The 24,197-nt window shown below is 49.6% G+C and overlaps 2 protein-coding genes across 11 annotated transcripts in view; both read left to right on the forward strand.

Annotated features, from left to right (window-relative positions):
* Positions 1 to 15,382, forward strand: TMEM219 (transmembrane protein 219). 5 transcript variants are annotated; one of them, XM_034988930.1, is made up of 6 exons: positions 1 to 135; positions 1,174 to 1,375; positions 1,460 to 1,649; positions 7,344 to 7,573; positions 8,936 to 9,105; positions 10,549 to 10,652. In XM_034988930.1, exons 2-5 carry the CDS (start codon positions 1,211 to 1,213, stop codon positions 9,071 to 9,073), a joined length of 723 nt encoding a protein of 240 aa, XP_034844821.1. In that variant the 5' UTR covers positions 1 to 135; positions 1,174 to 1,210; the 3' UTR covers positions 9,074 to 9,105; positions 10,549 to 10,652. The 5 variants fall into 5 exon arrangements, with proteins under 5 accessions (XP_034844821.1, XP_034844822.1, XP_034844823.1 ...); XM_034988931.1 differs by having other exon boundaries at positions 1,177 to 1,375; XM_034988932.1 differs by lacking the exon at positions 1 to 135 and adding an exon at positions 199 to 737 and having other exon boundaries at positions 1,177 to 1,375.
* TAOK2 (TAO kinase 2) overlaps positions 7,498 to 24,197 on the forward strand; it is a 22,814-nt gene continuing 6,114 nt past the window's right edge. For 4 of the 6 annotated variants that reach the window (XM_034988921.1, XM_034988924.1, XM_034988923.1 and 1 more), the window contains exons 1-14: positions 15,302 to 15,465; positions 15,649 to 15,720; positions 15,819 to 15,920; positions 16,417 to 16,462; positions 16,594 to 16,690; positions 16,842 to 16,955; positions 17,062 to 17,153; positions 19,598 to 19,691; positions 19,778 to 19,859; positions 20,661 to 20,828; positions 21,005 to 21,265; positions 21,432 to 21,593; positions 23,262 to 23,627; positions 23,711 to 23,914. In XM_034988921.1, coding sequence (XP_034844812.1) covers positions 15,334 to 15,465; positions 15,649 to 15,720; positions 15,819 to 15,920; positions 16,417 to 16,462; positions 16,594 to 16,690; positions 16,842 to 16,955; positions 17,062 to 17,153; positions 19,598 to 19,691; positions 19,778 to 19,859; positions 20,661 to 20,828; positions 21,005 to 21,265; positions 21,432 to 21,593; positions 23,262 to 23,627; positions 23,711 to 23,914 — 1,992 coding nt within the window. In that variant the 5' untranslated portion in view covers positions 15,302 to 15,333. Of the gene's footprint in view, positions 7,574 to 11,481; positions 12,244 to 15,298; positions 15,466 to 15,648; positions 15,721 to 15,818; positions 15,921 to 16,416; positions 16,463 to 16,593; positions 16,691 to 16,841; positions 16,956 to 17,061; positions 17,154 to 19,597; positions 19,692 to 19,777; positions 19,860 to 20,660; positions 20,829 to 21,004; positions 21,266 to 21,431; positions 21,594 to 23,261; positions 23,628 to 23,710; positions 23,915 to 24,197 lie in introns of those variants that run through there. The other 2 variants (XM_034988920.1, XM_034988919.1) reach the window with 2 other exon arrangements.

Consider the following 24,197-nt stretch of genomic DNA (forward strand, 5'->3'; position numbering starts at 1 on the left):
GCTGCCCGCGTAGACACCGCGCATGCGAATCCCCACCGCGTGGGTGGGGGTTGGTGGGGGGAGCACGGACCCCGCCCCTTCGCTGCTCCACGCGTGACGTCGCGGGGGGCGCCGGCCTCCGCACGGCTCCGAGTGGTGAGGGGGAGCGGCAGGCGGACCCGACGCCGCAGGACCGGGAAGGGATGTTGCGGGTGTTGAGTTCCTGCAGGAGGGGCCTTGCGGGGGGAGGGGAGGCTCAGGGGCACCGCCAGCCGCAGAACTCCGGCTCTGCCCTCTCCCTTCGTGCTTTCTCCCCCTTTCCAGATGTGCCGGGACGGGAGGCAGGGCAGGGACTGGGCATCTGTGACACCTGCATTTCCCTGGAGCCCTCCTTCTCCCCCCACCCCATATGTTTATCCCGTCTTCCAGAGGTTCCTTTTCATCGGGCTATCGCTTCTCGCTTGGGAGAAGTAACACTACCTGGGAGCAGAAGACGGGTTTCAGACCTTGGCCCTGCCACGCCTTTGTGAAAGTCCCCGAACCTCAGTTTCCACCACAGTATTTATTGCCTTGCTTCACCTGGTTTTAAAGATCAGTATGAAACAGTGAAATGCAAAGGAAATGGACATTGTTGAGTTCCTGCAAGGCCGAGTACTATACAAAACTGCTTTCTCTGTCACATTTTGGTCCTCATTATTTGGCATTCTTTCACGGATCCGTAAGCTCCCAGAGGTTAACTGATTTTCCTCACATAGCCAGTGAGTAGCAGAGGAGGATACAGATTGAACCGTTTTTGCTCCAGAGTGGAGTTCTTTTCATCAGACACTTCCTTTGTCTAGGCTATTGGATGGAACCATTCTTCAGCCAAACCCTAGCCCCAGAACAGCTGCCTCCTGAATTGCTCCCCTTAAGAATTCTCCTTTTGGGTTCCTCTTTCCAGCACAGTGTGCTCTGTTTCGCTTCTGCCTTGATTACTTCAGAAATGAAGTACAGCAAACATTTATTGAGTGGTGCATGGGGATGAACACTTGGAGTTAAGAGCCCTGGATTCTTGTTCTGGCGCTGCCACTAACTGGCTGTGTGGCCTTGGGCAAGTCCCTTGTCTTTTCAGTGCTTTAACTTCCCTTTGAATAAAATGGGTAAGTGCCTTCTGACTGGCAGGCTCTTGTCCAGTTCTTCCTTCCTGTCCTCCAGCAGGCTCTCCGTGGAGGCCCGGACCCCTCTCCTCTCCATGGGCAGCTGCCAGGCAGGGCACAACCTGCATCTCTGTCTGGCCCACCACCCACCTCTGGTCTGTGCCACTTTGATCCTGCTGCTTCTTGGCCTTTCAGGCCTGGGCCTTGGCAGCTTCCTCCTCACCCACAGGACTGGCTTGCGCAGCCCTGACATCCCTCAGGTGAGTATCTTCTTCGTCCTTTTCGCACAGGCCTGCTCATGCTGCTAATCTCTCACCTCTCTTCCACCTTTCTTTTGCACACAGGACTGGGTCTCTTTCTTGAGATCTTTTGGCCAGCTGACCCTGTGCCCGGTGAATGGGACAGTCACAGGGAAGTGGCGTGGGCCTCAAGTCGTGGGCTTACTGACCACCTTGAACTTCGGAGATGGTCCAGACAGGAACAAGACACAGACATTCCAAGCCACGGTCCTGGCTAGTCAGATGGGATTGAAAGGTGAGATCAAGGAGGACTGTGGGTTGGGTGTCAGAACACTTAGGGATGGGTTCTGTCTCTGACCTCCCCAGCCTGGTTACCTTGGGCATATCCCAAGACCTTAGTCACTTCTGCTGTAGTAAGGACTAGATACTTTCAGTGAACACAGTGACACTATGTGGGTTCCCTCTAAGTGTTTTCTCTCTTCCCTTCCAGCTCTGAGGTTCATCCTTGGAGGTGCGATGAGATGGGGTAGATTTGACCTAATGTTCTTTCTTTTCACTCTTCATCCCTATTGCTTTCTTCTCTTAGAGACACCTTCTTTTTCCTCAGGGATATTCAAGCATGTCCTCTTCAGTTAAGCAAGTGTCCTGAGTGCCTGCTCTGTTCTTACCACAGCGCCATGTGCTATGGAGGATACAGAAAAAAATTAGACATCATCCATTCCCACAGGGCTGAGACTCTTCTGGGGAAATGATGGGGGGAGGGGGGGAATCAGTGGGTGCCATTGATTCCTGTGTGAGATTTGGGCTCAGGTTCCTTGTCTGAAATTGGGGAAATGAAAAGGGAGGAGAGAAAGGTGGAACTTTCTGCCTTCTGAGGTCCTTTCCAATTCTAAGATTCCCTTGTGAATTTCGTGTGTGTGTGCGTGTGTGTGTGTGTGTGTGTGTGTGTGTGTGGCGGGGGGAGGTCTCTGATGTCCAGGTGTACATGTGTGTGGTCAAAGAATGAGAGTAAAGGAAGGTGTCTGATAATATACAGACTTGAGATCATTTTTCCTGTTTTTTATTTTGTAAATATATGTATATCAGCTTTATTGAGATATGATCATATAACAAAATTCACACATTTTTAAAATTTTTTTTTAAGATTTTATTTATTTGAGAGAAAGAGTGAGTGAGAGAGAGAGCACATGAGCGGGAGGGAGGGAGAAGCAGGCTCCCCACTGAGCAGGGAGCCCGATGTGGGGCTCGATCTCAGGACCCTGAGATCATGACCTGAGCCGAAGGCAGACACTCAACCGACTGAGCCACCCAGGCGCCCCAAAATTCACACATTTAAAATGTGCAATTCAGTGGCTTTACGTATTGTCACAAAAGTGTGCAACTATCACCACAATCAATTTTAGAGCGTTTCATTATCTCAAAAGAAATCCTGTACCCATTAGCGGTCACTCCCCTTTTCCTCCTAACCTCCCAGACCCAGGCAACTATATACCTTTCTTTTTCTGTAGATTTGCTCATTCTGAACATTTCATACAATGTGTGCTCTTTTGTGACTGGCTTCTTTCAATCAGTATGTTTTCAAGGTTCATCCATGTCATAGCACGTATCAGTACTTTGTGTTTCTATTGCTGAATAACACATTGTATGGATATTCCACATCTTATTTATCTACTCATCAGTTGTTTGACATTTGGGTTGTTTCTACTTTTTGACTGTTACGAACAATGCTGCTGTCAACATTCGCATGCAAGATTTTGTATGATCATACATTTTCATTTCTCCTGGGGGAAGTGAAATACCTAGAAGTGGAATTGCTGGGTCATATTGTAACTCTGCGTTTAATCTTTTGAGGAACTGTGAGACCATTTTCCAAAGTGGCTGCACCATTTTGCTTCCCCCCAGTAGTGTGTGAGTTCCAGTTTCTCCACGTCCTTGCCAACACTTGTTATTATCTGTCTTTTTTTTATTCTAGCCATCTTAGTCTTTGGGAAGTAGTATCTCACTGTGGTTCTGATTGGCATGGTTAATGATACTGAGCATTTTTTTTATGCCCTCCTTGGTCATTTGTCTGTCTTCTTTCAAGAAATGTATATTCGGAGTTTTGCCTTTTAAAAAAAATTGGATAATTTGCCTTTTAATTATTGAGTTATATGAGTTCTTTATATTTTCTAAATACAAGTCTCTCTTTTTTTTTTCTAAAGATTTTTATTTATTTATTTGACAGAGAGAGAGAGCGAGAGAGGGAATACAAGCAGGGAGAGTGAGAGAGGGAGAAGCAGGCTTCCCGTGGAGCAGGGAGCCTGATGTGGGGCTCGATCCCAGGATTCTGGGATCATGACCTGAGCCGAAGGCAGATGCTTAACGACTGATCCACCCAGGTGCCCCTAAATACAAGTCTCTTATCTGATGTATGATTTGCAAATATTTTCTCCCATTCTCTGGGTTGTCTTTTCACTTTATTGATGGTGTTTTGTTTTGTTTTTTAAGATTTTATTTATTTACTTGAGAGAGAGAGAGCATGAGCAGGGGAGGGGCAGAGGGAGAAGCAGACTTCCCACTGAGCAGGGAGCCCACTGCAGGGCTTGAGCCCAGGACCCCAGGATCATGACCTGAGCCGAAGGCAGACACTTAACCAACTGAGCCACCCAGGCGCCACAAGTTTATTTTTTCTTTAGTTGCTTGTGCTTTTAGTAAGCAGGCTTTGCCTAACTCAACCTCATGAAGATTTACCCCTATATTTTCTACTAAAATTTTATAGTTTTAACTCTTACATTTAGCTCTATGATTCATTTTGAGTTGATTTTTGTGAACGGTGTGAGGATGGGGTCCAACTTCATTCTTTTGCAAGTGGCCATCCAGTTGTGCCAGCATGTTTTATTGAAAAGACTGTTCTTTCCCTTTGAATAGTCTTGGCACCCTTATTGAAAATCAATTGACCATAGATGTATATATAGGTTTATTTCTGGACTCTCAGTTTTATTCCATTGATTTATGTGTCTGTCCTTATGGTAGCACCACACTCTTAATTACTGCAGCTTTGTATTAAGTTTGAAATCAGAAAATATGAGTCCTCCAACTTTGTTCTTATTTGTAAAAATTATTTTGCTTATTCCAGATCCCTTTAATTACCATACGGATTTTAGGATCAGCTTCTCAAGTTCTGCTTCTGCATCTTATCTGATGCAAACATCAGATAAGAGACTTGTATTTAGGGGCACCTGGGTGGATCAGTCGTTAAGCCCTGTTCTTTTTATGATGGTCAGAAACAGAATAATATCATCAAAGATTATTCTGAACAAAATAAAAAATAATCCACCTGTGATTGCACCATCTAAGCAATAATTACTGAGCACCTACTATGTACCAAGCATGGGGAATATAGAGATGTGTAAGACATGGGTCCTCACCTCAAGCTGCTTACAGTCTAGCAAGGATACAGATGTGAACAGAAGTAAATACCTTTCAGTATGTAAAGTAGCACACAAGGTACAGTGGGAATACTCAGGAGTCTGTCAAACAGGGTTAGTGAAGAGGCTTTTCCAAGGATTCAGTGCCTGAGCTGAGGCTTGATGGAGGTTTAGGAGTGTGCTCTTCCAGCCAGAGGGACAAGCATATGCAAAGGCATGCAGATGGGGACCATAATGGCATGTTTGAGAGCTTCAGGGGGTTCAGTTTGACTGGTGCAGGGGAAGGAGTGTTGAATGAGTGGCAAGAGATGTGTTTGAGGAAGCAGAGAGAATCCTCTGGAGGGTCTTGTGTGCCAAGCTCAGGTAGTTGAACTTTATCTAGTACATTGGGCAAACTCAAAATTTTTGTCAGGAAAATAGTAAGGTTTTGTTGTTGTTTTAAAAAGATCACACTCTGTTGGCTGACTGCCTGGTAAAAGTGTGTCCAATGGCAGGAAGAGCAGGTAGGAGGTGGTTGCAATAGAACGATGATGAGGACACCCTAGCTAAGACAATGCCGTTGAAGAAGGGGACTGATCTGAGAGAGATATTGGCAGTGGATTGACAGGACATGGTGACTGATTCAATCTGGGGAACATAGAGAAACGGGGGGTGGTTCTCTTAGACAGTTTTGCATGTGCATTTCTTAGTTGTCATTATGATATTGATATATATATATATATATCAATATGTATGTATGATACATCCTGGTTTGTATTTCTCTTTTTTCGCTTATGACATCATTTTTTTTTTTTCTGCCTGGCCTGAATGTTATTATTTTAATGGATGTAAGGTGATCCATTAAGTGCTTGGGCCATCATTTGTAATGCTTTTCCTAGTGTTAAACATCTCTATTGCTTCCTTTTTTTTTTTGGTGAAGTCACAATAAACATCTTGGTATACTTGGCATCTTTTTTTTTTTTTTAAGATTTTATTTATTTATTTGACAGAGAGAGAGATAGTGAGAGCAGGAACACAAGCAGGGGGAGTGGGAGAGGGAGAAGCAGGCTTCCTGCTGAGCAGGGAGCCTGATGTGGGACTTGATCCCAGGACCCTGGGATCATGACCTGAGCCGAAGGCAGATGCTTAACGACTGAGCCACCCAGGCGCCCCGGCATCTTTCTTTTGAATCCTTTCCTTATGATGAGTTTCTGTAAGTGGTATTACTGAGTCAAAGGGTATGGACCTTTTTTTAATAGACAAATGTGTTTTGTTGTGGATTCGTATCACAAAGAAGTATACAAAGCACATGTAACAATCTGTCCCACCTCCCCTGCAGTGTCCACAGTTTGATGGGCATCTTTCAGTCATAATCTGTACCCATTTAAAATTGTAACAGGTACAGCTACATTGTCTTCTAAAAGGTGTCACTCATTGAGAGTGCCCATTTCCCCACATCTTCAGCAACTCTTGTTATTATCAGTCTTTTTAATTTTTACCAATTTAATGACCAAAGAAATTGCCTGATTGTTTTCATTTACTTTCTTCTGATGGTTAGTGAGGTTGAACATCTTCTTGTTAGGTTTATTTGGCCGTTTTCATGCCTCCATGAATTTCCTGTTCATATACTTTGCTCATTTGTCTTTTAAGTTGCTTGTTTTATCTTTTTGATTTTTAGAAGATCCTTATATATTCTGGATTGTTAACCTTTTTCCCAATTAAATATAGGCATTTTGGGGCACCTGGGTGGCTCAGTCTGTTAAGCATCCAAGTCTTGGTTTTGGCTCAGGTCAGGATCTCATGGGTTATGAGATCAAGTCCCATGGGTTCCTCGCTCAGAGGGGAGTCGGCTTAAAGAGTCTCTCCTGCTGCCTTTCCCCCCAGTAAATAAATCTTTACAAAAAATGGATAGATATTTTCATCCATTCTGTTACTTTTTTTTTTTTTTTTAATCTTTCATCATAGAGAAGCCTTCAACTGTTACAAGGTTAAGTTTATTGCTCTCACCCTTTACTCAGGCTTATAGGTCTTATGTCTTTTTTAGGGAAGGCCTTCCCCCACTTTAAACTTAGAAAATATTCTTCTGTATTTTCTTTGGGTTTTGTTTGGTTTAATGTGTTTGTATAGATCTCTAACACATCTGGACTTTATTTTGTAGTGTGAGATGAGTCTAACTTTTTTTTTCCCCAAGTGGAAATTGTCCCAAGGCCATTGACTAAATTTCCCTGCTAATTTGGAATGGGGTGTGAACCTATTCATGGATTTTGGTACCTAGTAGGGACTGCTTTCTTAAAAAGGACAGGCTCGTTTATACAGACTGACATTGGCAATGTGTATCTGCCCCAGTTTCACTACAACTTTGTGAGTATTGGCATGATTGTTTTATTGATTGCAAGCAAACTTAATTTTTTGTTTAAATTGGTACATAGTTACTGTCATTTCTCAAGGGCACAGGGATAGTATATAGAGAACTTTATTGAATAGACTCAATGCCCAAACAGCTGTTACTGAAGGAAGCCTTAGAAATGAATGGAAGTCTGAAGATGAATGGCTTCCACCCCACCCTCCATCTTTTTCCACTGCCTGTCCTTTGCCTCTCATAGGATCTTCTGCAAGAGAGCCCGTCCTCATTACTGCCAGGGTGACCACAGAAAGGACCCCAGGAACCTGCCTGTATTTTAGTGCTGTTCCAGGAATCCTGCCCTCCAGCCAGCCACCCCTCTCCTGCTCAGAGGAGGGAGCAGGAAATGCCACCTTGAGTCCTGAGATGGCTGAGGAGTGTATCAGGGTCTGGAGCCACGAAGGCCTTGTGCTCACCAAGTTGCTCACCTCGGTAAGAGCCTCAGGTTGTTGGGGTTTCATAGTCTATAATTCTGCCTCAGAGGCTGTGTGACCTTGAGCAAGCATCTGAGCTTCTCTGAGCCTCAGCTTCCTCATCTGTAAAATGGAAAACATGATACTATCTCCTGATGCCAACAAATAAAGATGAATGAGAATGAATGTCAGGTGCCCAGTACAACGCCTGCTACATAATAGAGATTGGGTGAGTGACAGCTATTACTATTAATGATTGTCTTTACACAGAATAAAATATGATCTCCACCTTAAAGGAATGCAGAAGCTGTAAGAAGAGGCAGAATGGGCTAATCGCTATCATAGAGATGTGAGCAAAGTGTTATTCAAACATGGAGTAGGGAGCAATTAACCCTAACTTGAACACTTATGGAGAGTGCTTCACAGAGAAGGTGGCGTTTAAGAAAGAGAACTGTGTACAGTAGTTTATAATGTACAAAGTGCTTTCAGGTTCATTATCTCATCTGACCTTAAAATAGCCTTTTGAGGTAGCTGTTATTATCCCATTTTACAGATGAGGAAACAGGCTTAGAGAGAGGGAGTGAATTGCCCAAGGCCACACAACTGGATAAGTGGCAGACCCAGGATTTCAACCTATGCCTTCTGACTGCAGTCCCAGGCTTTGTCTGCCCTTTCAGGGTGACCCTTGAAGAGGAGGAAGATGTGGGCTGAGAATGCGATAGAGGGGGTTCAGGAGAGGGGAAACACATTCCAGGCAAAAGGACCAGCACGAGCACAGGCCTGGAGATTGAAGTGTTCAGCCTTCGAGGGTGCTCCATGAGGAGGGGCTTAGGAATGACCGAGGGGGAGAGGCAGGGGCCTGATTGTGAGGCACCGCGACTTGGGGCTAAAACACTGCGACTTGATCCTGCAGGCCATGGGGGCCATTGGTGCTGGGTGAGAGAGACGGAGTAGAGGAGACAGACCAGTTAGAGGTTAGAGTTAGGAGGCTGCTATGTGCTTTTCTCTCACATTTGCAAAGACCTGGCAAGGAGCATCACCTGGGAGCTTAGAATCAGAGAAAATACGGTTTCCAGATCGGGCCCTGCTTGAGCACATTTAAAATGTGGGCAGTAGTGAATTTCCTATCTAATGGAGACATTATGGGGGTTCACTTCAATGGTTGGGCAAGAAAGCAGTTCATAGACCGTTGAGACAATTAGCTTGTATAGAAATTACATTTTCCCTTTGGTTGCTCACTGGATGTAGAGAGCCCTCTCCCCCCTTGGGGGCTTCTCTCTATAGCTCTTGGCCCCGGGGATAAGATGTCTTCCCAGAGGAAGATTCTCCACCCTCCTTCCCTCTCATTCATTCCTCCTTCCCTCCCTTTGGCCATCCTTAGGAGGAGCTGGCTCTGTGTGGCTCCAGACTGCTTGTTTTGGGCTCCTTCCTGCTTCTCTTCTGTGGCCTTCTCTGCTGTCTCACTGCTGTGTGCTTCCACCCACGCCGGGAGTCCCACTGGTCTAGAACCCGGCTCTGAGGGCACTGGCCTAGTTCCCATCTTGTTCTCAGGTAAGGTTCTTCGCCCCAGTCCTGTGGGAGTAGGGGGTGGGGTGGAGGTGGCAATTATAACTGAGATAGAGTCATTCCTAAACAATATGGTTTGGTTTTACTTATTTTTACACTTTATGTAGATGGAATCGTACATATTCTTGTGTGACTGACTTCTTGCGGTTAACATTCTGATTTTAAGATTCATCCATAGCTGTAGTTCACATCCAAGCTTTTTGGCAACAGTGGTGAGTTAACAGGGTTCACATTTGATGATGCATCCTGGATATGAATTAGGTTTGCCTTGCTTTTGTCCTGAAATTCTGATACCCAGTTTTATGATGCAAATTTTGTAAAACTCACCTTGAACAGCACAAAAGGATTGATGATGCGCATTTACTAGGCACATAGCATATGCCCAAGCATTTTACATACACTTTCTCTTTTCCATCAGCCTTCATTGCATTTAGAAAAAGTTGATTTTGCTAACAGGATCTTTGGAGGAACACACCTCACAAAGGTGGCAGTGGGCGGGGAACATATTGGCTAACTAGTCCATGTGTCCGCTCATTAAGGAAAAAGATATTTCTGTAAAAAAGTCTCACTCTGTGAGGTGGAGGTCATATAATTTGAGAGTTATCTGTTATGCACCCAGCTCTTAAACTGTTCTCAGCTTCAGTGACTAGCTGCTGTACCCTAGGAGATAGCCATGGCAGAAGTGGAAACAGACCAAGCCCAGGGAAGGGCTCTGGCCAGAGGAACTGGATGCTTAAGATCAACTTTGCTTATTTTGCTCAGGGCTAGGCTCCACCTACTTGGGATAGGAGATGGTGGAACCCTCCTAGCTTTTCTTAGATCTGAGTGGACTGGGAAATGAAGGCTTTCTGGCTCCTAGCAGATCCTGGGGTCCTGAAGCCACGCACCCAGTTGGGATGAGTGCTTGTACCCACTTCCTCTGCTCCTTCCTCATTCTTTGCAGCCATCCCAGAGCTTCCCCCAACAGCCCTCTGATCTGCCCTGTTTTTTTGGTTTTTAATTTTATTTATTTGAGAGAGTGAGTGAGAGAGCACGAGCAGGGGGAGGAGCAGAGGCAGAGGGAGAAGCAGACTCCCCGCTGAGCAGGGAGCCTGACAACGTGGGGCTCGATCCCAGCACTCCAGGATCATGACCTGAGCTGAAGGCAGACATTTAACGGACTGAGGCACCCAAGCGCCCCTCTGCCCTTGTGTTTTGTTTTTTTTTTTTTTAAGATTTTATTTATTTGAGAGAGAGAATGAGAGAAAGAGAGAGCACATGAGAGGGGGGAGGGTCAGAGGGAGAAGCAGACTGCCTGCTGAGCAGGGAGCCTGATGCGGGACTCGATCCTGTGACTCCAGGATCATGACCTGAGCCAAAGGCAGTCGCTTAACCAACTGAGCCACCCAGGCATCCTCTGCCCTTGTTTTTAATCTTCTTTTTCTCCAGGTGTGAATCAACTTCTCCAGACTTTGTTCTAAGTTGGAAGAAATGTTACAAAAAATGGAGAGCTGGAATGTGGGGGAAAATAAAAGGCTTTTTTGCCCAGTGTTGCCCAGGATGTTTATTGGGGATTGGGTTGAGGTGGGAATTTCAGGGTAGACAGGTTTGGGGGACTTTTCCTTGTTGACTCTTCAGTTTGGGATACAGGCTGGCATAGGGCGTGGATTACTGCAGCTCTATCCTCTCTTGTGACTTGTCTTTGGAAAACACCTGGTTTTGATCGCAGCTCTGCCACCTTATGTCTTGTTTTTTTCTATGAAAGAAAATCGATAGTTCCAACTAGTTGAGAGAACCATGGGGATGCTTTGACATAAATGCTGTGTGACCTTGTGCAGGTCATGCAATTGTGAACGGCTTGCTTCCTGAAGGGATTTGACAGATTGAGTTTTCCCAGCAAAGATTCCTCGAACTTGGGAGCCCACGCCCTGGCTGTATAGTTACTAACCAGAGCAGTCCATTTTCCCGCCTTTTCTGCGCCCAGCAAGTCTCCTTCCCTTGCCCCTCCCAACCGCTACCTTATACGCAGGCGCAGATCCCGGCTGCTGCTTTCCTTCCACTCGCGCCCCCTCAAAGCTTCCCCTAGCAACAAGCTCGGGCTCAGCGCTAAGGCGGGACGAGCGCATGCGCTGCAGCCCTCTCCACGGCCAGTTGTCGGACTGCGTGCTGAGCTCCTCCCCCTCCAAGCCTAGCCCTTCTCCCCGCCTCCTCCCATCGAGGGTCCGCGTGGCGGAGCGCGCGCGCACTCTGACTCGGTGGCTGCCCATCTCCCTGGCCCCAGCAGTGAGGATAGAGGGGCGGGGCTATTTCATTTGAGGCTCCGCCCCCTTTGGCCCGGCGTCCCTACCGCGCCTGCGCGCTCCCGCCCGGTCTCCATCTTGGAATTGGGAGGAAGAGGGAGAGGGAGACCGGGACGAGACCGGGGCCGTGGTGCGGAGAGAGGCTGAGACTGAGAAGAGGAGAGGGAGAGAAGGCGCGGGGACCGTCCTTAGCTACAATCTGTCAGCTACCCCCAGGAGAGAGAAGGGAGAAGGGAGGAGGCCGGGGCGGGAGTGAGGGCTGTCACCCTCGGACCCCGGCGTGAGAGGGGCCGTGCGGCCGGACGTCCTCGGGGTGGGCCCCCTGTCGGTGGCCGAAGACCTGGGGCTCAGGCCCTTCGGTCGCGAATTTCCGGGCTTGACCCCTCGCTTCTCAAATATCCGGGTATCAGCCCCTCAGACCCAACATATCCAGGACTCGGGTCCCAACCTCTCTAAACCTGGGGCTCTGTTTCATAGGATTTCAAAAATCTGGGGTTCAGGCCCCTGCGTGCACCAGTATCCGGGGTTCATTCCCCGCGCGTTCAGATACCAAATTCAGCCTCCCTTCGTTCAAATATCTGGGGTTCAGACCCCACAACCAGAAATCCGGGATTCAGCAACTGTCGCCCTCGAGGAGGAGGAGGACTGGACCGCGAGGTCAGATCAGGTTGTCACCCCCCCCCCTCCAGGGGAGGCTTCCCGGGCCCGCCCCTCAGGAAGGGCGAAAGCCGAGGAAGAGGTGGCAAGGGGGAAGGTCTCCTTGCCCCTCTCCCTGCTTGGCAGAGCCGCTGGAGGACCCCAGGAGGAGGCGGAAGCGCTGGGGCACCATAGTGACCCCTACCAGGTGAGACACGGGGTGCAGGGGCGCGGGTCCCTGTATCTAGCATTGAGAAGAAAGGGTGCTCCTTTTTGAGGAACTGGGCCTGGGTAGGCCCTCTCCTCAGGATGAAGCCCAGTGGGCCAGTGGTCATCCTCTGGCTAGCCGTGCCTTTTGCTGCCACCTTGTTCCTCTTCCTTCATTATGTCTGTCTGATGGGGGAACATCAGGTGACAGGGTCTTTGATGTCATGGGGGTCACGCCCTAGGGTGCTTGAGCTAATCAGATGGGTTTGCACTCTTCTGGTCTTCTCCCATGTTCACTTTGCCCCTCACAGTTACCTGTTCTCCGTGATTATACCCCTTTCTCTGGATTGCTTTGGGTGTTGATTCCCTTGCCTTTGATCTCCATGGTGGGTCCACTTATCTGTTTTTTAGGCATGGTCTGGTTGGATTTCTTGTCCTTTCAAGGAAGTGTGTGTGTGCATTTGTGTTAGGGAATGCCTGGCAATATTTTCTCCCAGCTATATCATTACCTTCCAACCTCTTGCAGATGGTGTAATCTCATACATTTGTCAAGCGATCTGTCATTTACAAAGTGCTTTACATCTGTTCTCTCATGTGACACCTCCCCCTCCATTCACCCTGTGGGGACCTCTTTTGTTGCTGTCTTCCCATTTTACAGTTGAGAATATTGAGGCCCAGAGAGGTTGCCCAAGGTCACACAGTGGCAGAATCAGGATTTGAACCTAAGTTCTTGATCAAGTTTTGCCCCTGCTCCATACCTGTTTCTTGGCATCTCTTCTTGGCCAGGAATCCAGAGGAGAATGAGTTGGGATGAGATTTAAGAATGAGGGGGAGAAGAGCTTCCTTTTTAGGAGGGCTATACTCAGAAGCTTTTCCTGATGGGAGGCTCTGGCTCCTGTCTTCTGTCTCGTGGATTTTTCTCTCTACTGTGACCTTCATCTTTACCCTGATTCCATTCTTTGGTCTGGGTTCCTGAGAGGGCTCTCTCTTGACAAATGATAGCCATAGTGGTGTCTCTTCACAGTTAAAGCCAAGCTGCTGGGGTAGGATGATCTCCAAAGTATTAAATCCTTGTGGTGACCCTGGAGGCAGGGAAGGAAAAATCCATATGCTAAGTGTCTGCCTAGTGTTCCTAGGTTTGAGATCTCATTAAAAATCTCTCAACAGCCCTATGCTGTAATCCATTTTACCAAAGAGAAGACCAAGTATAAGAAACTTACTCAAAACCCTGTGGTGTGTTGCTGATGAGATGTACTGGTAGTGTAGCTTAGGGACAGACTTGGGTTTCCTCATCTGCAGAATGGTGATAACATTGTCCATTTTAGAAAGTGGCTGTGATTTAGCACAGACTTTGGTAATTGCTCAAATATTCATTATTTGAGGAAGAGGCCCTGCGTGATGTTTGTTGGCATCCCTTATATGTGGCTTGGGGTCCTGGGTTGGCATTCTGGGCTGGGTGCTGGTAAAGAGGTCAAGAAGATTGCTTTGGCAAGTTGTGAGCACCTGCCTTTGTGTGTGGGTGTGTGGTGGGGGTGAGGGGTGCTTGGCGGGGTTGCTGGCAGGAGAATGGAGAAAGGGGCCTGTTTTGAGCAGCTTGGGAGCTGCTGAGGGCTTGGCTGAAGGCAGTCAATCAATCTCCCAGGCTGTTCTGAGCCCTCTGCACCCTGGGGCCCACGGGAGAGTCAGGCTTACTTCTTGCCCTCCAGCTTCCAGTTGGGCTAAGGAGACAAAATTAACAACATAACAGGAAACAATGCACGACAGAATATAATCACATGGTAAATTGTTAGGTGCTTTAAAGGAGCTAGAACTCTGTCTGCCCTGGGAGTCCAACTCTGCTGAAGGCTCTTTTGTGCCTGAATTCCAACAAGTGCTTAGCCAGGAGCCTGGCCTGGAATTCCCTGGGGGGAAGGGGCGGGGTCCTTGGCTTCCTTGTACTGCAGGAGCTTGCTCTGGGTTTTGGGCTGGGTGCTCTAGGAGCTCCCCCCAAAGGCTAGAGTGGTCAAGGGAGGCTTCCCCGCAGGAGAGGGATGAGCTTGAGGTGAGTTGCTAAGACAGTAATAAGCACACTGGCCTGACTGGAGAGAAGATCCTGTTCTCTGACCTTGGAGAAATCCTGTTTCCTTTCTATGCCTCAGTCACCTCATCTGTGAAGTGGTGATCACTATCTTGCCCTGCTTATTTCATGCCTAGCATAGGGGACCAGCTTTCAGCAAGACTTAACCTTTTCTGAGCTTGTTTCCTCATCTGCAAGATAAGGGTAATAGTAAATCCTCATAAAGTTGTGGTAAGGATTGAACGAGAGAGATGCATGTAAGGTGCTTACTTGACATGCTCAATAAATGTTATTTGTACACTACAAATGTCCTGTACCTGTGCATGATGCATATGCAGTTGGACTAGACAAGTAAGGCGGCCCAGGTCATAGAGAGGCCCCAAAAGCCAGATGCCGTTTCTATCCCTGTCCTTCCCGTTCTGCATCTCCTCCCTACCACAGTGTCCCTAGCCCTTTTTGAGAGCAAGTCCTCTGGCCCTTCTGGGCCAGTACCCACTTCTAACAATGGCCGGATTTCCACTGCCTCCGGCCTGGCTGTTTCCTGCTCTCTTCCAGGGTGTGAGAGGTTGAGGGAGGAGGGGGCCTCAACGCCAAGGGGAACAGGAAGGTGCCTGGAAATATTTGGGGTATGGGACTTGTGGGACAGGACACTTGGGAATCTGGGGTTCTGGCTGGGAGGCGGGATCTTTTATTCTTGAGGGGAGAAGTAAGGGTTGTAGCAAAATGGATTTATTGAGGGCTGGGGGTGGTGAGGATGCTTAGCTCTCAGTCTTCCTAACAGTTTTAGGGACTCCAGGGACCCGGCCCCCGTGCTCTGGTTGCCAGGGCAACTTCATTTTTTTGGAGCTTTGATGTTGTTCCTAATCTCCCCCTTGCCCTTCCTCTGCGGTGCCTCCCCCTCATCAGGGAACTAGGGGAGGAGAAGACAGAAACTTGAGAGCCCCCTTCCTCTCTCTGAGTGTCCCATCTTTGCTCTAAGGGTCTGCTCTTCACTCTCCAGGTCAGGCCCCACTCTCAGGGCCCCCAGGGGCCATCATGCCAGCTGGGGGCCGGGCCGGGAGCCTGAAGGACCCCGATGTGGCTGAGCTGTTCTTCAAGGATGACCCTGAAAAGCTCTTCTCTGATCTCCGGGAAATTGGCCATGGCAGCTTTGGAGCCGTGTACTTTGTGAGTTGGGACTTAGGAGAATGGGGTAGGGATGGGCACTGCATTCTTCTTGCTGTGGGTCCACAGCCCTCTACGCTACTGTACCACACCAGCCTTTCCTGCCCTCTCCTGTTGGGCCAGCAAGTCTTCCCGCTGCCCAGTTCTTACCAGGGGCCTTCACTACCTTCTGGTCTGGTCTTCTAGGCCCGAGATGTCCGGAATAGTGAGGTGGTGGCCATCAAGAAGATGTCCTACAGTGGGAAGCAGTCAAATGAGGTGGGTCAAGTTTGACAAGACTGGTGGGGGGCAGGGCAGGGGACCCAAGTCTCGATGTGTAGGATGAGTAAGCCTCTCCTCCCTTGACCTCCTCTCAGAAGTGGCAGGATATCATCAAGGAGGTGCGGTTCCTGCAGAAGCTCCGGCACCCCAATACCATTCAGTACCGGGGCTGTTACCTGAGGGAGCACACGGCTTGGGTGAGCTAGCCCCCTGACTCTGGCCTGATCTTTGCCCCCCATCCTTGTCCTGGTCTAGTCTCTTAGGTGGGCCCTGTTCCAGGTGCCATTATAGGGACCTCGGAAAGGAGGAAGTGTCCCCCAACTTCTTTAGTCCTCAGACAAACCCATGAACAGCAATGTCTGTCCAGAAGGAGAAGCTGGTTTGAAGATTGGCATAAACTGTTAGTAGTTGGAAAGGGGCACGTAGACTGGAGGAAATGGAGATAGAATGGGGCTTTGAAGGGATTCAGATGGGAGTGGTGATATCTTGGGCTGTTTCTAGAGGAGGCCCTGGCTCTAAGGGACTCTCCCATGACCACGTCGTTTTCTCAGTTGTCTTTCCTCTCTATCTTTACCCCCCCGGGGGCAATGCCTGAGTGGAGGATAGGCAGAGAAACTCTCTGGATCTCTGTCCAAGGGAGATGGGGCAGGGGTGGCCAGATATGCTTATTTCTGACCCTTTATCCTTTCTTAGCTGGTGATGGAGTATTGCCTGGGCTCAGCTTCTGACCTTCTAGAAGGTAAGTGGCTGTGGCCGACAAGTGGGAGAAGGGAGAAGGGCAAAGAAGCTGTAGGGGAAGGGATCAGGGGAGCTTGTTCCAGCCCCACCCTTGGGCTCCCTTCAGTTCGATGTTTTTCCCTCACTCCCCAGTGCACAAGAAGCCCCTTCAGGAGGTGGAGATTGCAGCTGTGACCCACGGGGCCCTTCAGGGCCTGGCTTATCTGCACTCCCACAACATGATCCATAGGTACAAGCTGCACTGACAATGGCTGGGAGGGGGTGCACTCTACACCACTTCTCATTCAGCTGGTCTACAGCCCTCTTGGAAACTTGGTGCTAAAGCCCCTGCCCAGCCTTCCTGAGATGCATGCCTTATCCCTGTGCTCTGTCTCTGGCAGGGATGTGAAGGCTGGAAACATCTTGCTATCAGAGCCAGGCTTGGTGAAGCTGGGGGACTTTGGCTCTGCATCTATCATGGCACCCGCCAACTCCTTTGTGGGCACCCCATACTGGTGAGTGGGGGTAGTGGTGAGTGGAGAGAGTCCCCAGGATGTTGGGAGCAGGAGTTGGCAGAGTCTGGGTGAGTGATCAGCCTCTTTCTCCTGACCTTTCTCCCAGGATGGCTCCAGAGGTGATCCTGGCAATGGATGAGGGGCAGTACGATGGCAAGGTGGATGTCTGGTCCTTGGGGATAACCTGCATTGAGCTGGGTAAGGACGACATCCTCTGTTCCTTCGTCCTTTTTTCTTTCCACTCCTTTCTCTTTCTCTTACCATCCCCATACCATCTCATCCTCAGGTTTTCAAGCTCCTGTCCATTTTGACTCTACCCTTGATCCCCTATTCAGGCAGCTGTCAAATCCTGCCAGCTCTTAGACCTGAAGATTTCGGAGCATTCTTCCCTTCCTGTCCACTACTCTAGTTCTACATCTTTTTTTTTTTTTTTTTAAGATTTGATTTAATTTATCTGACAGAGAGCACAAGCAAAGGGGGAGCGGTAGGGAGAGGGAGAAGCAGACTCCACCCTGAGCAGAGAGCCCGATGCGGGGCTCGATCCCAGGATCCTGGGATCATGACCTGAGCCAAAGGCAGATGCTTAACCTACTGAGCCACACAGGCACCCACGTCTTTTTTGAATGCCCACTGTGTGCCATGCTATCCTAGCAGGTTCTGGGAGTATAGCAGTGAATGAGGTTCTTGCCTTCATGGAACTTATATTCTGGTTGGGGAAACAGGCATGTTTTCTCTCAGTGTGATAGAAGCTGAAAGGAGAAGTTACAGGAGCAGTACAACCATAAAACAAGGGACTTGACCTAGTTCAGGGGCTGAGGCTTAGACAGGTTCTGTCTAAGCAGAGCCATAAGACAAATAGTAGCTGTGTGAAGACTATAGGGAAGAGCATTCCAGATCGGTAAGAGCAGGCATGAGTTGCTGAGACTAGCTTCGGTTGTTTGGAATATTGCAGGTAATGCCATGTAAAAAGCAGTGAGAGTTAGGCTCAAGTGAGTTCATCAGGCCTTGAAGCCCTGTCAAGGTTCTCACTTCTGCCAGCTTACGCTACTGAAACAACAGTTTGTGAGGTCACGTTCGTAAAGCCTTCAACAAGGTGCCAGGCACAGCTAGTTGCCCAAGAAAGAGATGCCCTTAGCTTCTCTTATCAATGACTTCCTGCAGTGATCTTTCCTACCAATAGTCTCTTCTTCCCTCCAGTCTCTCTCATGTCAGAGAGATCCTCCCTAGCTGGGTGCTGTTGCTTCGCTCCCTTCCGCAAAGCCGTTAATGCTCCCCATTGCCTTCAAGAGTGACGCCATCCCCACCCTTCCTTCCACCAAGCTAAAGATTCCACTTCCTGAAGGTTGGCTCTCCCCTTCATGAGCTCCACGCCCTGAGTGTGCCATGAACTTTTCCACTTTCTTGCCTTGGTTTGTATTGTCTTCTGCCCAGAGTCCGAGATTTGGACATCCATCCATCCACACATCCGTCTCCACATGTCTGCATTTGTCATTTGAGGACACAGCTGGACAGGTGATGCAAATATGTGAAACAGGCCAGGTATAAGAAGAATGGAGAGCTGTCCTTTTTATTTCTAGTTTTTGGTAGAGACATGAGTGGAGAGAAATATTTCTCTACTATTGAAGAAACAATCAGTCCTGATTATAAATGGGAGCTGATAGTCTGTATCAGAGGAGCAATGTGGAGAAGGCCCTGGCAAACTGGAGATTGCTCTTTCTTAGCTCTAACCCATCATTATGCAGGAATGTCAGCTCCTTTTCACCAGATCTAATTTTTTAGGAGAAAGTAAAAATTTAGATGATGATGATGATGATGGTTATTAAATTGTTAGGCTGGAGGCACTCCTGGGTGGCTCAGTCATTAAGCGTCTGCCTTCGGCTCAGGTCATGATCCCAAGGTCCTGGGAATGAGCCCCACATCGGGCTCCCCAGTCAGCCAGAAGCCTGCTTCTCCCTCTCCCACTCCCCCTGCTTGTGTTCCTGCTCTCACTGTCTCTCTTTCTCTCTGTCAAAATAAATAAATAAAATTTTTTAAAAAAAATTGTTAGGTTGGAATTTAATTTAAAAATCACTGTTTAGGCCAAAAAACATAAACGACACAAAACATTTGTCTGGGCCACAAGGAGCTCCTGGCTTATAACTTCTAATCTGAGGCCTAGCTCCAATATCCCTTTTTCCAAAAGACCTGCCCTTAATCCCCTGCCTGTGTACCAGATTGAGGGCCCAGCATGCACACCCAGCTTCCCAGCCATTTTTCTGTCTCCTTCCCTGTTAGACTGGAAGTTCCTTGAGGACAGGGCCTGTCTCTTGTTTATCCTTAACTTCCCCATAACATTCACCAAGTTTTTTGCTCTTATTTGGAACCTAATAAATGTTAGTTGGGCTGATAACTGTGTTTCCTTCTGCTTCCTTCGGTGCTTATGCACATGTTGTTTTCTTTGATCCTGTTCCACCATGTGCAGGGGAGAGGGTAGGTGTTACATTTTACAGAGGGAATTAATTGAGATTATGAGAATTGGTCAGGGTCATTCAGCAAGGAAGTCAGGGAGCTGGGGTGTGGACCCAAATCTTTTGATTTCCATTCCAGCCTCCTCTGCCTTCCTGCCACCTCTCACCTTCTCCCTGTTGACCCTTTCTCTGTAGCCGAACGGAAACCACCGCTGTTTAACATGAATGCGATGAGTGCCTTATACCACATTGCACAGAACGAGTCCCCTGTGCTCCAGTCAGGACACTGGTGAGGACTGGGATTCCTGGGCCCAGGGGTAAGGCTGCCTGGCTCATGCCCTTCCCACCCCTCCCTTATCCTCCCATGACTTGTAGGTCTGAATACTTCCGGAATTTTGTTGACTCCTGTCTTCAGAAAATCCCTCAAGACAGACCAACCTCAGAGGTTCTTCTGAAGGTGAGGGCTCACTGGCCTAGCATTCTCCTAGAACTGTTGCCTGTTAGAATCACCTGAGAAACCCCTCAGGGACATTAGTGTTTCCCAATTCTTCCTCCACTAAGAGTTTCATTTATGAATTCCCGTCCCCATTCCCAGTGCCCAGTGGACTCTGTATTTTGTAAGATTTTGTCTACGAGACTGCCTTTATTTATTAAGTAATAATTTGTTTTCCCATCTTTTATTAATCAAAGATGTATATAATTGCCAGCCAGAGCTTTTGGTCTGCGTGCGATAACCAGGGTTACCACACTGATCTGATGTAATCAAGCCAAAAGCCTGTGTAGCCTTGTCATGGGTAAATGTCTGATTTCCCTTAGGTGTGTTTTGAGTTATCAAAAGTAGAGGGGCCCCCATTCCCTTCACAGATCCATGGGGGCCTAAGGAGCCCTGGTTGGGAACTGATGTAGACAGTCTAGTTTGACCTACTTGTTTTATAATCGTGGGATACCTTATGAGGTCCACAGAGGCCTGATGATGTGTCCAGGGGCACACAGTACTTTGATAGAGGACCTGGACTACAATCCAGATCTCCTGACTGTTGTTATCTGTCAGCCATGCCTGGAGGAACAGGAGCCTGTCCCGGGAGTAGTGATTGGGTGGTGAAAATTCATGCGGGAGCAAGGGTAGGACAAGGCTAGCATCAGTTCATGGTGGGCATGGGCCCCAGGGAAGTGCCCCAGGGCAGAGGGCATGCCAAAGCCCAGGGGATACTGGGGGGCAGGGTGCTTGGCAGCAGGCCTCAGCGTTCTCTCCCCTCAGCACCGCTTTGTGCTCCGGGAGCGGCCACCCACAGTCATCATGGATCTCATCCAGAGGACTAAGGATGCTGTGCGGGAGCTGGACAACCTGCAGTACCGAAAGATGAAGAAGATTCTGTTCCAAGAGGCACCCAATGGCCCTGGTGCTGAGGCCCCAGAGGAAGAGGAGGTGACCCTGCTTACCATGCCACCCTTTTATACCACCGTGTTGTGCTTGCCTCCTAGCAGCTGCTTGGCTCACTTTCCCTCTCCCTCTTCCTACCCTCCCGTCTCCCTGTGCTGCCTCCATATACACACCCCTTGTCGTTCCCCTTCCCTGCCCAAAAGCCTGCGCCCTGTCCACAGGAGGCCGAGCCCTACATGCACCGGGCTGGGACGCTGACCAGTCTAGAGAGTAGCCACTCAGTGCCCAGCATGTCCATCAGCGCCTCCAGCCAGAGCAGTTCGGTCAACAGCCTAGCAGATGCTTCAGACAATGAGGAGGAGGAGGAGGAAGAAGAAGAGGAAGAGGAGGAAGAGGAAGGGCCCGAAGCCCGAGAGATGGCCATGATGCAGGAGGGGGAGCACACAGTCACCTCCCATAGTTCCATCATCCACCGACTGCCGGTATGCAGCCCACCCTCAGCAAGCCTGACGGTGACAAGGCCGAGCCCCAGCTCTCCCCCCAAGGGTGATTGCTCCTCCTCTAAGTTTCACTGGGTCTCCAGGGAACTCCCTTTGGGCCCAGTGACCTCTGAACCTTGGGCATCCCTGTTACCTTCCCTTCCTCTAGGGTTCTGACAACCTGTATGATGACCCCTACCAGCCAGAGATGACCCCTGGCCCTCTCCAGCAGCCGGCAGCCCCAGCTCCCACCTCTACCACCTCTTCTGCCCGCCGCCGGGCCTACTGCCGCAACCGGGACCACTTTGCCACCATTCGTACTGCCTCCCTGGTAAGTGTGGCCATTCTCCCTCAGCCTGGATGCCCCAAACTCTTAAGTCCAGAGCTGATTTTTTGCTCCTGTGGCACTGAATTAAGTCCAGATTCCACCCTCACTTTCTGTTGCTGTCTCTCACCTTGTCTCCTCGACCTCCCCACTCTCTTCTCCTAACAGACTGTTTTGGTTACATTGCCCAATGTATTCCTAGCTTGGTAAACTCTTACGCCATTTTCGTGGCTAGGCTTAAGTAGCATGTCCTGGGGTGTCTTCCCAGGCTCCTGGCCAGCCAGGTGCTGTGTTACTCTTAAATGGCATTATGATAGGTGTGCTGGATTTTATGTTCCTGGAGGGCAAGGAATGGTGGCCAGTGTCTGCCTGATACCATTGATTGGCTCTTAGGCCCACACCCATGCCTGTATCTCATCCTTCCAGCTCCTCTGGAGGGAGAGGGTACAAGCCCATTTGAGAGATGAGACATTCATGACTCAGATACGCTATTGTCCAAGGCACTTGCCTAAACACCTTTGGTTGTTCTCAAATTTTCAAATTCAGCAGGACCTTGGTCCTCCTAAAATCAAGTCATGGTGATGTTTTTCTCAGTTCACAGGAAAGGTTGGATAGACTTTTCATAAAACATAGTTTTTCTTCCATGCTTTTTTTTTTTTTTTAAGATTTTATTTATTTATTTGACAGAGAGAGAGACACGAGAGAGGGAACACAAGCAGGGGGAGCGGGAGAGGGAGAAGCAGGCTCCCCGCTGAGCAGGGAGCCCGATGCGGGGCTCGATCCCAGGACCCTGGGATTATGACCTAAGCCGAAGGCAGACGCTTAACGACTGAGCCACCCAGGCGCCCCCATCCATGCTTTCAATAAACCTTTAGATTACATTCTTGCTTGGCTGCAGGCACCAACATCAAATCCCTTAGAGGCTAGTGGTCAGTCAAATATATTGTATGGCTAATGCTTGTGGTTGACTGTTGTGCTAGGACAGCTCTTCAGATCCTGTGGTGCTTAGTGCTTTGTGGTGCTGTGCAGAGAGCTCTGTGACTTCCAGGGACGTGACCACCTGGACTAGTTGGGAGTCATGCCCACTTCACAGTGGGACCTGAACTCCAAACCTCAGATGGGGACATCCAGGTCCAGTGTTCTTGATACTCCCAACATCTCATGGTCTAGCTCCCAGCTCCATACCTGGGCTGTGTAAGGAGTCCTTAGCGTTTGCTGAAATGGAAGGAAGCCAACACTTGTTAGGTCAGAGCGTTTTATGAGACACTATGACATCTCTATCAGACTTAATTTCCACAGCTTCCTATGAAAGGGTATCATTGCCCCATTTAGCCAATGAGGGAACTGAGGCTTAGTGTCGTTAATTTGCTTGAGGTCACGTGGTTAGTAAGTGACCGAGCTGGGAGTGTAGCCCAGGTATGTCTGATTTTGAATTAACTTGAATTGTTGCCACTCTTGCGCTGGGCCCTGTGCAGGTCTCACCGGTCTGTGAAATAGACTGAGTGTCCCTCAGCCTGCGGAGACAGCGGGCTCAGAGGGGCCGAGTGTGAGGAAAGCACCAAATGAGAGTTAAACCCGAGTCTGAAGCGTGTGTTCTCCAATAGAGCACGACGATCGCGTGTGTTCCTGAGGTGGGGCAGGGCTGAGCCCCACTTATCCTCTCGCCTGCCCCAGGTCAGCCGCCAGATCCAGGAGCACGAGCAGGACTCGGCGCTGCGGGAGCAGCTGAGTGGCTATAAGCGGATGCGACGACAGCACCAGAAGCAGCTGCTGGCCCTGGAGTCGCGGCTGCGGGGTGAGCGCGAGGAGCACAGCGCGCGGCTGCAGCGGGAGCTTGAGGCCCAGCGGGCTGGCTTTGGGGCTGAGGCAGAAAAGCTGTCCCGGCGGCACCAGGCCATCGGTGAGAAGGAGGCTCGAGCTGCCCAGGCCGAGGAGCGGAAGTTCCAGCAGCACATCCTTGGGCAGCAGAAGAAGGAGCTGGCCGCCCTGCTGGAGGCGCAGAAGCGAACCTACAAACTGCGGAAGGAGCAGCTGAAAGAGGTGGGATGGGGCTGCAGCCGCGGGCAGGGCCTGTGGTAGGCGAGGCGCCCTGACCCCCCTGCGCTCCCCCCTGCCTTGCGCAGGAGCTCCAGGAGAACCCCAGCACCCCGAAGCGGGAGAAGGCCGAGTGGCTTCTGAGGCAGAAGGAGCAGCTCCAGCAGTGCCAGGCGGAGGAGGAGGCGGGGCTGCTGCGGCGGCAGCGCCAGTACTTTGAGCTTCAGTGTCGCCAGTATAAGCGCAAGATGCTGCTGGCTCGTCACAGCCTGGACCAGGACCTGCTGCGGGAGGTAGGCCAGCCCAGCCCGCATTCCCTCCCGCGGCCCAGGCGCCTACCCCTTCCGTCTGCCTTGCTGGGGGTCATCTTTCCGCTCTGCCCTCTTTCGTGTCATTGCTTGGCTTCTCTTCCACACCCCTGTTTTCCTCGTGCTGTCAGACCCTGCTTGAGCTGCCTGGGCTTCTGTTCCCAGGCCGGCCAGGAGCCTGGCTCCCTTACACCCCTCAGCTCCCCGTGCTCAGCTCCCCGGGACTCCTGGGGCTCTCTCGACACCAACAAGGCTTCCTGACTGGGCC

This window comes from Mirounga leonina, unplaced genomic scaffold, assembly GCF_011800145.1.
Source record: "Mirounga leonina isolate KUSES-001 unplaced genomic scaffold, KU_Mleo_1.0 Mir_454, whole genome shotgun sequence".
NCBI lineage: Eukaryota > Metazoa > Chordata > Mammalia > Carnivora > Phocidae > Mirounga > Mirounga leonina.